Genomic DNA, 15,067 nt, shown 5'->3' with positions numbered 1-15,067 from the left:
CTTAGGCAAAATATTCCAAAAGAGATGGAAGTCCCTCCGTGATCGGGTCAGGAGGGATCTGACTGAGGAGGAAAAGGCGAACACTAGTGGTGCAGCTGCCTCCCACAAAAGACCACACATCTACCACAACCATCTGGCATTCCTGCGTCAAGCTATGATAGACAGCAGTAGAGAGTAAGTTGCACATACTGTATTTTTGACTTACACATAGGGGTGCTCAGAGCATCGTTTTCTGTGAATATATTGCTATTCTGCAGCCATTTTTTTTATATATTTTTTAGGACAACATCTAATATTGCTGACATGACACAGGATGCTAGACAGGAGGTGGTGGAAGTACCGTCTGAAGACAGACCCCCCAGTGCTGCCACTGAAAATAGTGACATGACCATGTCAATCCAATCCAGTGGATCTCATGTCTTCGATGAATCCACAATACAGGTTAGTGTCTGTCTGCCATTCTGTTCTTCATTGTATGTGACAAACTGAACCTTTTTCTTTCTTAACAGGAATCCAGGGACCTGGAATTTCCACTGGAAGACATTCCCGATAGTGGTGTGGCGCGTGGCCGTGGCGAGGTAACTGTCCGTGGCAACGAGGTGTGTGTGCGTGGCTGTGGCGCTGTGCGTGGCCGTGGCCGCAATCAGCGTCAGAGGGGTGGCGGTATTGTCCTTCAAAACGAGGACGGGGTGTTAGCGTTGCTGCAGGAAGTGCGGCAGGAGAGGCGCAGTGTGGATGTCTTCCTGGATCCTGGCAACGCACGCGCCGCCTTCTGCCGCACTGCATACCACATCCTGGAGGACATTGGGGGACCCGAAGAAAAGCTTTGTATGGATCGCGTGCTCGCTATTCTAACCCAATATCGGCATGCTAAACTAAGTGGTGGCCCGCCACCACCAAACGATCCATACTTTTCTTGATCCCCCAATGCCCTCTGGGACCTCAGCAACGCTAACACCCCACTTCCAATACCGCCCCCCTCCGCAACGCCACCTACCTACCTTGTCCCCTCCGCAACGCCACCCAACACCTGTCTTGTCCCCGTCCTCCTATTTCCCACCCCACTCCTCCATTGATTTTTCCCAACCACCTACCCATTACCCACAGCAAAACTTACCTGGACCCCCTTACCACCATGAGGTTGCGCATGAACGACAGCCCCAAGCCACCCACTTGCATCCTGATATTAGCTACCCACATGCCAAATCACTGCGGTCAAGTCATGATGATCAGTCAGGATACACGTATCAGCATCTGTGATTTTTTTTTTTTTTTTTTTTTTGCGTTTATTGAATAAAAGCCTTTTGTTGAAAAGATATTTTGCCTTTTTTTTTTTTTTAGTTGTATGTTGTAAAAGAAGTACATCTGCACAGGCCGGTAAGGGCTGGCACACACTTGCCACATGCAGAAGGAAACCCCCCTCCTTCTTCCGCATGTGGCAAGTGTATGCACAGACCAGGGCTGGCACACACTTGCCACATGCAGAAGGAAACCCCCCTCCTTCTGCATGTGGCAAGTGTATGCACAGACCAGGGCTGGCACACACTTGCCACATGCAGAAGGAAACCCCTCTCCTTCTTCTGCATGTGGCAAGTGTATGCACAGACCAGGGCTGGCACACACTTGCCTCATGCAACATTGAACTGGAACAATGGAAGAATGATAGACATCAAAAGAACTGACATAAATGTTTAATAAAAGCTGTATGTGAAGATATCACAAAGTTTACAAGATGAATGATTTTAGACAAAATTATCCTGCCATGCCACTTCCCCATCAGGCGAGACAAAGAAATCCGCAAACTTATCTCTGATGGTCATGACTCGTGATGTTGTTCGCAAGTCCATAAACTGCACGCGGTACATGGGGTTACGTGGCTCTGGTTCAACGGTGCTCCTGTCGCTTCTCCTTAGGAAATTGTGCAAAACACAGCAGGCCAGGACAACCTTGATGGCATTGTCAACATCCAGTTGCATACATGACAGCAAAACCCTCCATTTTGCTGAGCACACACCAAACGCACACTCCACAACACGACGAGCACGGCTCAGCCGATAATTGAATATACGTTTGGTATGACTCAGTCCATAGCCACTGTATGGCCTCATCATATTTTCTGCAAGTCCAAATGCTTCGTCGGCCACCATGACCAATGGCAAGCTTGGTTCCTCTGTACACGGTAGCGGCCTGCTTGTTGGTATGTTGAGTCGTCCTTCGTGTAGCCGACGTCCAAAGGCCGATTCTCGAAAGATGCGGGCATCACCCTGGCTGCCATATGCTCCTACATCAACAGCAAGGAATTGAAGATGGGCATCAGACAATGCCAGGAGTACCACAGAAAAATATTTCTTGTAGTTATAGTATGCAGAGCCGGAATGGGGGGGCTTCTTCACCCTGATGTGTTTTCCATCAAGGGCACCGATACAGTTGGGGAACTGAGTTTTCTCCCAAAACTCATCGACAACTGCTTCCCACATCTCTTCAGTCGGCTCCGGCATGATCACCTCCTTCAACTCCTCCCATATTGCCGCACATGTTTCATTAACAATTTTGGCCACCGTGGAGACACCTAGCAGAACAGGGCCGGCCTTAGGGGTGTGCGAGCCGTGCGGACGCACAGGGCGCCATGGTCAACAAGGGCGCCGTGCGGCCATCACAGCTCGCAGAAGATCAGGCACAGCGGGAGGTAAGCGGAGACCGCGGCCTGGACAGGGTTAACACAGGCCGTGGCCGCCGCTTACCTCCCGCTGTGCTTCGGTCACCTCACCTACTGCTGCTGACAGTCTGAGGTGAGCTGTGTATCACACACAGCTCAGCCTCCGATCCACCACGGTGACAGATTCCCTCCTCCCTTCAGGGATCGTCAGAGTGCAGACAGCGTGAGGTCTCCTTCAAAAAATGTAAGGGGGGTCTCTGATGAGGGGGGCTGTCTCTGATGTGGGGGGCTCTGATGTAAGGGGGCTTTTTGTGGGGGGGTCTGTGATGTAAGGGGGGCTCTCTGATGTGGGGGGGGCTCTGTGTGGGGGGGCTCTGATGTAAGGGGGCTTTTTGTGGGGGGTCTGTGATGTAAGGGGGGCTCTCTGATGTGGGGGGCTCTGTGTGGGGAGGGGGGCTTTGTGTGGGGGGGGGGGGTCTGTGATGTATGGGGGGCTCTGATGTAAGGGGGCTTTGTGTGGGGATCTGTGATGTAAGGGGGCTCTCTGATTTAAGGGGGCTCTCTGATGTAAGGTGGGCTTTGTGTGGGGGGGTCTCTGATGTAAGGGGGGCTTTGTGTGTGTAGGGGGTCTCTGATGTTAGGGGGGCTTTGTGTGGGGGGGTCTATGATGTAAGGGGGCTCTGTGTGGGGGGGTCTCTGATGTAAGGGGGGCTCTTTGTGTGGGGTCTCTGATGTGAGGGGGGCTCTAATGTTAGGGGGGCTTTGTGTGTGGGGTCTCTGATGTAAGGGGGGCTTTGTGTGTGGGGTCTCTGATGTGAGGGGGGTTTTGTGGGGGGGTCTCTGATGTGAGGGGGGCTTTGAGTGGGGGTCTCTGATGTGAGGGGGGCTTTGTGTGGGGGGTCTCTGATGTGAGGGGGATTTGTGTGGGGGGTCTCTGATGTGAGGGGGGCTTTGTGTGGGGGGTCTCTGATGTAAGGGGGCTCTGTGTGTGGGGTCACTGATGTGAGGGGGACTTTGTATGGGGGGTCTCTGATGTGAGGGGGGCTTTGTGTGGGGGTCTCTGATGTGAGGTGGGTCTCTGATGTGAGGGGGGCTTTGTGTGGGGGGGTCTCTGATGTGAGGGGGGCTCTGCGTGGGGGTCTCTGATGTGAGGGGGGCTCTGTGTGGGGGTCCCTGATGTGAGGTGGGTCTCTGATGTGAGGGGGGCTCTGTGTGGGGGCTCTCTGATGTAGGGGGGCTCTAAATTAAGAGGGACTTTGTGTGGGGGGTCTCTGATGTGTGGGGGGTCTCTGATGTAAGGGGGGCTAAGTTATAAGTGATCATAAAAAAGAAAAGTCAAATAAAGTGCAAAAAAGGTGCAAGAAAATGCGCGCGGGGGGCGCCACAGGATTAGCTTGCACAGGGCGCATGAACACCTAAGGCCAGCCCTGTAGCAGAAAATAGTGGTGTAAGGAGACAAAGCGTTGGCCAGTAGCAAGAAACCTAAAATAAAAATTTAAAGAAAAAATTATTACATATTACATAAAAGAATATATCTATATATATATATATATATATATATATATATATATATATATATATATATATATCTTTCAAAAATACATTGAAAATATGTTTTAACTAGGACCTCACCACCTAACCCTCTTAACCATAACCCAAGTACTAACCCTAGACAAAACACCCAAAAATGATTTCACTTACCGAAGTGTCACAAGCAGCCTTTCCTCCGGTGACACACTGCTTCGCATGTTCGTGTCCATCCTGGATAGCCTTGGCCTGAGCTTCTCCAGCAGGTCATCGAAAAGCGGAACGGACATACGTGAGAAGTTGTACCACTTGTCCGGATACATGCGGAGTTGGGTGTACATGGTGGTAAAGTACCCCACGGACAGACGCTGCGACATGACAGGATGCACCCAGAACCTTCGCCGTGTTCTCCTCTCATTCTCCTCCTCCAACTGTCTCCTTCTACGCATCCTTCTCAAGATGATGAGCAGGATCGCCTCATCAACCTTCTGCATAACAGGATCCATGACTCAGAAATGAAAAAATACTCCGAAAATACAAGAAACACTCTCAGCTGATCTGAAAATGCTCTCTCCTCTCTCTCTCTCCCACCAAAATGGCATCGACACATTGCATTGTGGTTATTTTGGGTGTGGAAAATGGAGGAGGACTATTTTTTTTAAAAAAACGCTGTTTAGCGCTGACGCGCCTTAATGCGGCTTAACGCTCATTAACATAATTTGACAAACGCTGTTTAACGCGTGTTTTTACACGCCGGTTTTTCCCGGCGTCATAACTAGCTTTGACGTACGTTTTTTTGAACGCCCCGGGTGCATGGGGCCTTAAAGGGGACTTTCATCTAAGTAAAATGTGATCAAAAGGGGGACTCTTGATCTAGGAGGGGACTCTGGTCTAAAGAAAGATTCTGATCTAGGGGAGATTTCTGCTTTAAAAGGGGGACTCTCAACTAAAGGAAGACTATGATCTACAAGGGGATTCTGAAAACAGGGGGGACTCCTGATATAAAGAGGGATTCTAATTAAAGAGGGGGACCTCTGATCTAAGGGGGGCCTCTGATGTGAGAGGGGACTAATGTAAGGGGGAACTCCGATATAAAAGTAGTCTGAGGACTGGAAGGTTTTACCCCCTTAATGACCAGGCCATTTTTTGTGATACAGCACTGCGTTACTTTAACTGACAATTGCATGGACATGCTACGCTGTACCCAAACAAATTGAAGTTACTTTAGCTGACAATTGCATGGTCATGCGACGTTGTACCCAAATAAATTAATGTCGTTTTTTCCCCCACAAATAGAGCTTTTGGTGGTATTTGATCATTTCTTTTATTTTTTGCGCTAAAAACAAAAAAAGAGCGACAATTCTGGAAAAAATAGGGTGGAGCGCCGATACAGCTTCTCGCCAAGGGCGCTGGAGACCCTAGGTACGCCTCTGTCTGTACCAGCTGAAAATGTTCTTCGAAACAATGAAAAACAATGCAGCCAACACCACTAAGAACTGGTGAGCTGCAATACAATACATTTATTTGGTTTAGATTTATTTAACTGATTACACTCAGATTATTTCAGTCTGAATAATAGGAAAATGTGTTATGATTATTTGGTAACATAGCTATTGTATTCTGCACTGCTTTGTTAAATACGTCTTCTAGTGTCATACACAGCTAAATATGACTGAAAAATGTAATATATTTTTTTAAAAGGCTTGTTAATAATTATAGAAAATTTCCAGAGAAGCACTTTTTATTGTAAAATGTGTGGGTTTATGCTAGCAGTGCGACCTGGGGGTAAGGTAGCGCTCTCCTTGACGTGTGAACAGTGACACCAGGTCTGATCAGTCACATTCCTATGTTATAAAATGCATGCCATGTACATTCTCATGAACTGAAGACTGTTGTAAAATTAGTACCTGACTTACAGGAAGCGGGTACCAAAAAAGTTATAAAGGTAAGTCCGCATTGGCCAATTAGGACAGTTCTGGGTTTTTTGCATCATATTCGTTTTTGCAATCTCCAATCATTTGGCCTACTTTATCGTTTGCTCCCACCCCCTCATCTATAAAGTCAGCTGTAAGTGGAGATTTCTGCATTTATGGTCTGATAAGATATTCAGCTCATATTCAGGACCAGGCATACAAGCACAAATGAAGCTACACTTTGTCATTGCATTGGCTGTTCTTATCCAGTATGCAGGTAAGTTGCTGCAGATTGCAATTAGTAAATCAATAATAAATAATGTGTACACTAATACTGTATTTTTGATTGCAGCTTGACTTTCTATATCTACACAAATAATTTAAACATTTTCCTCATCTATACAGAATAATTGTATTATTTAATATAAACTTAAATATTTTCAGTTTTGCTATAACTGTGAAGAATGTATTGTATTATGCTCCAATAAAGTAGTAGAATCTACAGCTGAATGAGACTCTTCCTGTGCCCATGATTCAATTCATGGTTACATCAATGGATCTCTTCTTTATGTAAATTGGGTGGCAGGGCTGGATGCAATGGACACACTGGGCAAAGTAAAGAGGCGGCTTTCCTTAGATAATTATCAAGCAGAAATGTTTCATTATCAGAAGAAAATGCAGTTTTCTAACTAAAACTCATTTAGACATAGATTTATATTAATACATTTGTCACAAAATTCTAAGCCAGGTTAGGAACAGTAAAATGTAAAAATATTCTGGGTGATGGTGGCCATACACTGTTCGAGGAAAATTTTCCATCACAAAACAATTGACTTCTCTCGAGCCGGGACAGCCACACACTGACAGAAATTTGGCTGGTCCCTGCTGATCTGTCTAAATTTAATTCAGTGTGTGGCCATCGCTGCTTGACAGAAATCAATCATTGAGTTCTGTTGTAGTAACATGTTGGAGAATTATCCCCGATCAGAAGCTGCAGCCAATCAGCTGCAACCCCTGATCAGTGTATTCTGACAGTGGCAGGTGCTGTGGTCAGAGAACAATGTCCCGGTGAAGAGGATTTCTCCATCCACCTCATTTAGATGGAGAGAAGAAAAAAAAAATTACTGATGTATGACCAGCCTAAAAGAGGTAATACTAGCAATAGGCCTACAGACTCCAATGTAATGGTTATATGGTGATGCAAATGATCAGCAATACGCTGATCCATATTTGCATTGCCAACATTTCCTCTATAGCTTGATGCTTGCGCTCCAGTCAGTGAGGTTGTTTTACCTGGCAAAGTAAATGTTCCCTTAGCTTAGTGAGTAAATGGAGATTGCGTTCACTCCAATCGTCCTATTATGTGTAAGCAAAATAATGTACTTTAATTCCTTTACACATGATTGGGTGTTCTGAGTTTGCTTTATTTACTATGCCAAATGAACATTCACTTCACTAAGTAGACATTCTCTATACCCTAGTAAATGATCACAAAAGAGCTATTCAGAGTATAAGGGGGGTCTAGCCCTCCAGTTGTCAAGCATCTGTCTGGATCTTTAAGGTTTCTTAAGGTTTTCTTCTTTTTCTGTTAATTTTTGCCTTCAGTACAAGGATAGAAAGCATTAGGAATTTTTGAGCTCTATCATATTGATCTCATTAAGAAACACTTAAAAACTGTACTAATGAGATGAAAATCGGATGTTGTATTACGGACGACAAAAATGTTATAGCCTGCACATCAGGATTTTGTCAGCCGAAAAGTCGGAGTTTGCTGTCGAAAGCACCATACTAACAATCTGAAAATCGGCAGATCGGTCGTCGGATGAAATTTCCCTTCAGATTTTCTTATCGTGTGAACAGGCCTTTAGCCTGGCCATGCACTGATCACATTTTGGATGGGTCCTGATTCCTGATACAGATGCAGCCGCAGTCCAGAGATTTTGATAGCCAGCAGGACCGGCTGTCAAAGTACAATAGTCACAGCGGGAGATTAATTCAACTGCACCGTATAGCAATGGACAGAGGAATGTGTTAGATGTTTTTAGTTCAGCCTGCAGGCTCAAACAAATCTAATTGTGAATGGCTGGAGTATGGAAGAGATAATGGGGGATATTTTATTGAATTACCCATATCCAAATGGCATGAAAGGCAGATTGTACACAGATCACATACTTATTTTAAATAAACAGTGATTTAATATAGTGACATAAATACAGAATCACATTAATCAAAACAATGCTGGTTGTTTCTTTATTCAGAGATTTTATAGTCCTCATATACAGTTACAAATATTACAAATATACACACTTGTATAAAGTACTCAAAACCCATACTTGAGTAAAAGTACAAGTGCTCGATTAAAAAGTGACTTGAGTAGAAGTGGAAGTGCTCGATCAAAAAGTGACTTGAGTAGAAGTACTAAAGTATTCAACATTTTTTGTACTTAAATATTGCAAGTAGTTTTTTTTTTTAAATTTTGCTACTCAAGTACTGAAAGTAAAAGTACCAGTAGTTTTTTCAGAATATATTTTCAAAGGTGCAGGAATCAAACAGGTGCTATTCCAAATAATAGGTGCAGACTCCCACCACCTTGTGGATTTCCCCCTTACCCGGCGGATAAAAGGTAAGTGCAAAATAATATCCAAATAGACTCTTCCACTGAAACAAAACTGCAAAACCTGTGCTCTCAACTTCCAGTGAAAAAAGCAAAATCAGCCTCTTACCAGAAAAAAGGTCTATGTACGCTTGTGACTCTCCTTGGTTGGGGGAGGTTATTTTTCCCCTTAACAGCAGATATGTAGACCATTTTATTTATACATACAGAAGCATTTATTTTCGTATGCGCTGATGATACACATTTTTTTGAACTTCATGAAACCTGCCATCTACTGTTCTGGCAGTGGTAATTTTTATAATAGGAACGAGTAACTATGCAGCACAAAAAAAAAATATCGGAGTAGAAGTATTGAAATCATAGAAAAAATGTAGTGAAGTAAAAGTGGAAGTAGGAGAAAAAAATTCTACTCCAGGAAAGTACAGATACCGCCTTTCGGTACTTAAGTACAGTAGTGAAGTAGTTCTACTTAGTTACTATACATCTCTGCAAATATACACATTTCAATTGAACATAAATTGTGTGTGTGTTATACTGTGTGTATGTGTATATATATATATATATATATATATAATGTATTGATTATTATACTTGTCACTCTGGAACATAATGCTTGACTCTCCTTTCTTTTTTCCCCATTTCTAGGTGCTCAGTGCATAGTTTCCTGGTTCAATCATTTTAACCGTAAGTGCAATACATGTTTTAAAAGGACAGAAAAACTGCATAATAGGCCAAACATTAAACTATTAAATATTACGTAGCAAAGTATAAACACAGATATTTAGAAGATGCAGTATGACTATAAATTACCACTTTTCATAGCCAGACTGTTAGGAATCAGAACCAGTATTTATTCATCAAATCAATCAATTACAAATACTGAACAAAAGCACATAGGAATTTCTTAGCTAAAAAAGTGCACCTCTCCCCTTTGGGAATCATTAGATTGCTGCACCTTCTTCCCAGGTGTCTCCAATATATATTGAAAAATTAAAAAAACAACTCTGTTACATCAGTGATCACTCACATACCAATCGCTGTTTATCACAATTTTGACTCCAATGATTAGACACCCTCTTTAAGGTCTTATACAGCCAGATCAAGCAGTCTCATTACCCAAAAAACCAACAACCATAAATCAATGCTCGCTCCTTAAGCTGGCCGTACACTGATTGAAACTCTGTGTGCTCAGCAGAGACTGGCTGAATATTGATCAGTGTATGGCCATCCTACTTTTTGAAAAGTTGAAGGGACATGTTGGAGAATTTATCTCCATCAGCAGCTACAGCCACTGATTATTGCATTCTAACATTGGCGGGTGTTGCTCTCAGAATGAAATTTCCCAGCAGGGGGGATTCCTCCATCCACCTTGTTTGTGTAGAATCTGCTTGTGTTTTTTTTTTTTTTTTTTCGTGCAACCCACTGGCTAAATGAAAAAAAAAAATCAACTGTGTATCACCAGCTTTTAAAACAGCTAAGACAATCGGGGGATATTTACTAAAACTGGAGAGAGCTAAATCTGTTGCAGCCGTGGAGAGAAACCAATCAGCTCCCTGGTTTTATTTCCAAAGCTTAATTAAACAAGCTGAAGTTAGAAGCTGATTGGCTATCATGCACAACTGTACCAAATTCTGAGTGCTCCAGCTTTAGTAAATCCTCAACACCCCCCCCCCCCCCATGCATTACAGATATGCAAACACAAATCTCAGGTTCTTTTCTATTTTTTGTTTTCCCTACAAACGATACAGTACATAACTTCTGGAACATGAACTGATCACATGACCAATTCATTCCAACAACGAGAACCTGCTGATTCTTGCTGCCAAATTGCGGCGCCCACCGCTACTGGGCTGCGAGAAAGAGGCTATATGTACACATAGGCTTTTACAAGACTTTAGAAGCTGCTGCGGTTAGGGGAGGTTTAGCCTTAGTTTGAACGTTGGCCGCAAAACGCAGCAAAATCACGGTAAAATGGCACCTCCATTTTGCTGCGTTTTGCATTTTCCCTTGGCCAGCGGTCAACCTAGTCTGTGTGTACACGAGCCCTACATTCTGACAGCTGTCGCTGTCTGCACATATTGGGTGCAAATAGCTGCAGCTGTCAGCAGTGGCTGTCGGATTTATATTCTGTACAAATAAATGGCCAGTGCTGCTGCTGTTCACAAACAATGATCTGAGCAGGTTGGAAGGGGTTAAAGTTCAAATCGTGTTAGGATTAGTGGTCAGGAGCTGCGAGTGACCCTGTCAGAACAGGGCCACTTGTAAAAAAAATTGCATACTTGTAATATAGGAGGTATTACCATTCTTGCAGCCCATTTTTAATGTTTGGAATAGTGTAGGAAAGAGTTAAAACGTTTGTTAGTTCAATTTACGGGAAAGGTTATATATGTTAGATTGAAGGGCGAGGGACAGGTTTAGTGCAAATCCCATAAGTATTAAGGATAGGTGTTAGGGTCCTTTCACATGGGCTTTCTGCCCGGCGGACTCCATTTTACTCAGCGGGGGATCAATCCGCCGATCCCCGCCCTACAGGTGGATGACAGGTCTGTCTCTGCTTACTTTGCAGAGACAGACCTGTCAGATCCCCCCTCTCCTCTATGGGAGATTTGGATGAAAGCAGACCGACTGTCTATTTTTATCCGATCCTATCCAATCTGATCCTCCAGACGGATAGAAAATAGGGTTTCCATCCGTCTGGATTTCACGGACAGGATCGGATAGCAGCGGGTGTCAGCAGAGATGTCACCCTTGACATCCGCTGCTCCATAGGGGTGCATGGAGTGTCCGATCAGGTCCGCCTGAAAAACAAACAGGTGGACCGGATCGGACCCTTTCACACTAGCGGACCGTTCAGATCCACCTGTCTGTTTTTTTGGCGGATCTGAACGGATGCCCCATGCATCTCTCTGGGGCATCGGATGTCAGCGGAGACATGTCCGCTGACATCCGATCCGGTCCGTAAAAATCCAGACGTCTGGAAACCCTATTTTCCATCCGTCCAGCGGATCGGATCGGATGGGATGAGAACATACAGACGGTCCGTTCTCATCCGATCCCCCATAGAGAAGAGCAGGGACCTGACAGCTGTGTCTCTGCACACAGTGCGGAGACAGAGCTGCCATCCGCCTGCTCAGCAGGGGATCGGCGGATCGATCCCCTGCTGAGAAAAACTGAGTCCCCCGATGGACCGCCAGGTGTGAAAGGGGCCTTAGGGTGTATCATTCAAATTAAAGTATATGTGTATCCAAAATTTAAAAAAAAAAATGCTGCCTATGTAAAATAGTTCTATAAACTTACAGTTCATTCTCAGCTCTCTTTTCCACACACAAATGTCTGCACAATGTTTGGATTCCTAAATATCCCATACACACGATCGGAAAATCGGACAACAGATCGTTCTTTTTTTTTTTTTTTTTTTTTTTTTTTGCATGCTAGTCACATATCGAACAGTAAACTAAAGTTATGAAAATTCTTGTACGACAGAATTAAAAAAATTGGAAGTGATGTAATGTGTTGTATTTTCGAACTGGACTGATTAATTGAAAATCGTATGATCTGGTATCGTACAAGAAATTTTTTTTTGTGCTTACCTATCGGATAATTTTGCAATAATTGTCGTAATCGGCTCTTGAACGCTGTATACCAACGATCCAATTATCATACGATCGCTTTGAACGTGGTATTTTTCATCCGATTTTCAGATCGTGTGTACGGACCTTAGAAGTGATGTTTTATATATATTTGTATCTGCTTTGTGTGGTCACTTTTTATGGCTTTCAAATGCCTGTTAACTCCCATTTATGTCAAGTGATTTTTAAGCTTAGATACTCAGACCACGTTTAGCAGCATTGATGTGCGTCAGTTAACTGGGTAATAATTCTAGGAATAATATTTCTTGACAGCGGGTTGGAGAACTAGGAACGCACACAGTTGCACATTCCTAGTTCTCAGCTTCTGGAAACTGCAAACATTATTTGCACAAGTTTATGTTCAGTTTTGCAAATACTGTTTGCAGTCTCAGTGATATTGAAGGTGTTTTTGAGCCATGTGACTTGATGTGAAAAATGACCAAAGCCCCATACACACGCACCGATTGTTGGCCGTAAATTTTCGGCCAATGTCCGATCGGCCGATTGTCGGCTTGTTAGTATGATGCTTCCGACAACCGACTGCGACTTTTCGGCCGAACAAAATCTGGTGTGCATGCTATAAAATTTTTGTTGGCCGTCACCAGAACGGCCAATTGTTCGTCAGTCAGTACAAATTTCAGCCGACAAAAGTCAGATGAGCAAGACTGGGCATGCTCAGAGAAGAAAAAACACACGAAAAGTAAACCAGAACATGACATCACTTCTGAAGTTGGTTGTTGTTGGCCGACAAAATTTGTGTGCAGTCTAGAGCACATTTTAACCAACACAACAACACTGGACAAAAGACGGCCGATCGGTCGGCCAACAATCGGTGCGTGTGTACGAGGCTTTACTGCAGAGACTCCTGGTATCTGACATCTTTTTCTTCTCTTCCAGCTTCTCTTCCCAATATTGGTGTTTGCAGCTCCTGTTCAGGAGGCTGTTATGAGGGAAATCTCTGTTCATGTAGTGATTATAGTACCTGTCTTCCGGATGTAAATGTACCATGCAATGTCCAGGATCTCAGCTTCTGCTGTCCAGATGGCTTATACTACAGTGAAAGTCTGTCCTGTTGCACCGGTAAGTATTTTCAACATCAGTTGGAAGTGTACTGAGTCTGACCGTTTAGGATGTGTCATTTTAAACAGATGTTTTTATGCTCTGTCCTCCGCAGCTACTCCTATCTGTGTATCACCATGCACTACAGATGAAACATGCAATAATGGAGTGTGTGAATGTAATACCGCCATGTACCAAGATCTGAGTAAGACTTTGTTCATTTTCCTTATTTTGCAATGTCAGTCCAGTAATTTACCTTTTACAGTATGTGTTTGGTGGGCGTATTTTTAAAATTATGTTTTTTTCAGTGTATATGTCATCTTTCCTATGGTTTTTACAATTTGACATGCTTTGCTCTGTCATGTTTTTGCTATTTTATTACATATAGAAATTTCTAGATTAACCATTAGATGGAGCTCTTAGTTGCTCAATATTATTATTTGTTGCTTAAAGTACACTAACCATCAGAGTAATATGGGGATTGACATTGGTGGCTATTTTCAAAATGCTGGTTTATAAATCACTGACCTGAAACAAGCATGCAGAAATATACAAATATAGAAAAATCAGAGATCCTGATATTTTATATCTGTTCTTGGTTAGTGATTGAAGCCAAAGCATCAAATGTGACAGCCAGGAAACCAGCATTTTAAGCAGCTAGGCTCAGCAATGGCAGCCCACATAACCTTTACCAATTGGGCATTAGGATACCAACCACACAGGGAGAGCATTGTTTTAAACAAACCATGGACTTGCAATGTGAGAAGGACCAGTAAGGCCCCTTCCACACTTGTACAACTCCAAAGTTGCGCCGACTTTGGAGTGCAACTTTGGTGCAACTTTGATGGAACTTTGAGGCAATTTTGGATGGGTGCAACTTGGATACAACTTTGACCAGTTTTAATGGACAACTGTTGCACCCAAGTTGCAATGTAAAACATTCAGGTATGACTTTCATGCAACTTCTGAGGGTTAACATTGAAGTCTATTGCCCTCAAGTTGCATGAAAGTCGGACCAAAGTAGTGCATAAACTACTTTGAAGTTGCTGCAACTTTAAGTTGAGTATATATGAATGGGTATCATTGGAAAACATGGGGAACTATAAGTCCTGCAAAGTTGCATGGCAAGTTGCACAAGGGTGGAAAGGGCCTAAAGCGCAACCATTTTGCAGCACTGCAAATAATAAAATAGAGTCGGTTTATCTAATGAGAAAATATGGCTGGACATATATTAAGACACTAGCACACACTAATAGGTTTATTTACATCAAGCTGCTCTCTTTTACATTGAAACATTAGTACATTCCTATAAAGTTGATGACATTATCCCTAACTAAATGACATTTCGTTTGCTAAAGCACAGTGTATCCTACATAATAGACATTTAAAAAAAAATATTTGGTTTCACCTTTTTTTTATCATTTCTGCATCTCAGTGATGCAGATCCCATGCAGCCTCTTTGCAGCCACTTCATTTCTATAAGCATGTACTGCAGCATTGACTGAATTTCACAGGGGGACTTTCCATACGGTGACATCAGTCGTCTGTGCCTGCATAATGTGTGTTGGAACGCCCCCTATTCATTTCCATTAGAATCTCGTGTGACAGGGAGACAATGCAGCATCACTACTGTTGTCATCCTATTCAGGACGTGCCTAATCCAAGACTT

At 43.4% G+C, this 15,067-nt stretch overlaps 1 protein-coding gene across 1 annotated transcript in view; it reads left to right on the top strand.

Annotated features, from left to right (window-relative positions):
* Positions 1-15,067, top strand: part of LOC309543601 (pancreatic secretory granule membrane major glycoprotein GP2-like) — a gene marked incomplete at its 5' end in the record, with an annotated part of 43,807 nt that overhangs the window by 992 nt on the left and 27,748 nt on the right. Inside the window, 7 exons of the mRNA XM_082276059.1 lie at positions 6-174; positions 282-441; positions 510-578; positions 6,286-6,373; positions 9,356-9,394; positions 13,237-13,419; positions 13,514-13,603. Coding sequence (XP_082132185.1) covers positions 6-174; positions 282-441; positions 510-578; positions 6,286-6,373; positions 9,356-9,394; positions 13,237-13,419; positions 13,514-13,603 — 798 coding nt within the window. The remainder of the gene's footprint in view (positions 1-5; positions 175-281; positions 442-509; positions 579-6,285; positions 6,374-9,355; positions 9,395-13,236; positions 13,420-13,513; positions 13,604-15,067) is intronic.

The sequence above is a fragment of the Pelophylax lessonae genome (genome assembly GCF_965119305.1).
Source record: "Pelophylax lessonae genome assembly, contig: HAP1_SCAFFOLD_262, whole genome shotgun sequence".
Lineage (NCBI taxonomy): Eukaryota > Metazoa > Chordata > Amphibia > Anura > Ranidae > Pelophylax > Pelophylax lessonae.
The sequence above is the reverse complement of the archived record's forward strand: the minus strand, read 5'-3'. Positions and strand labels throughout refer to the sequence as shown.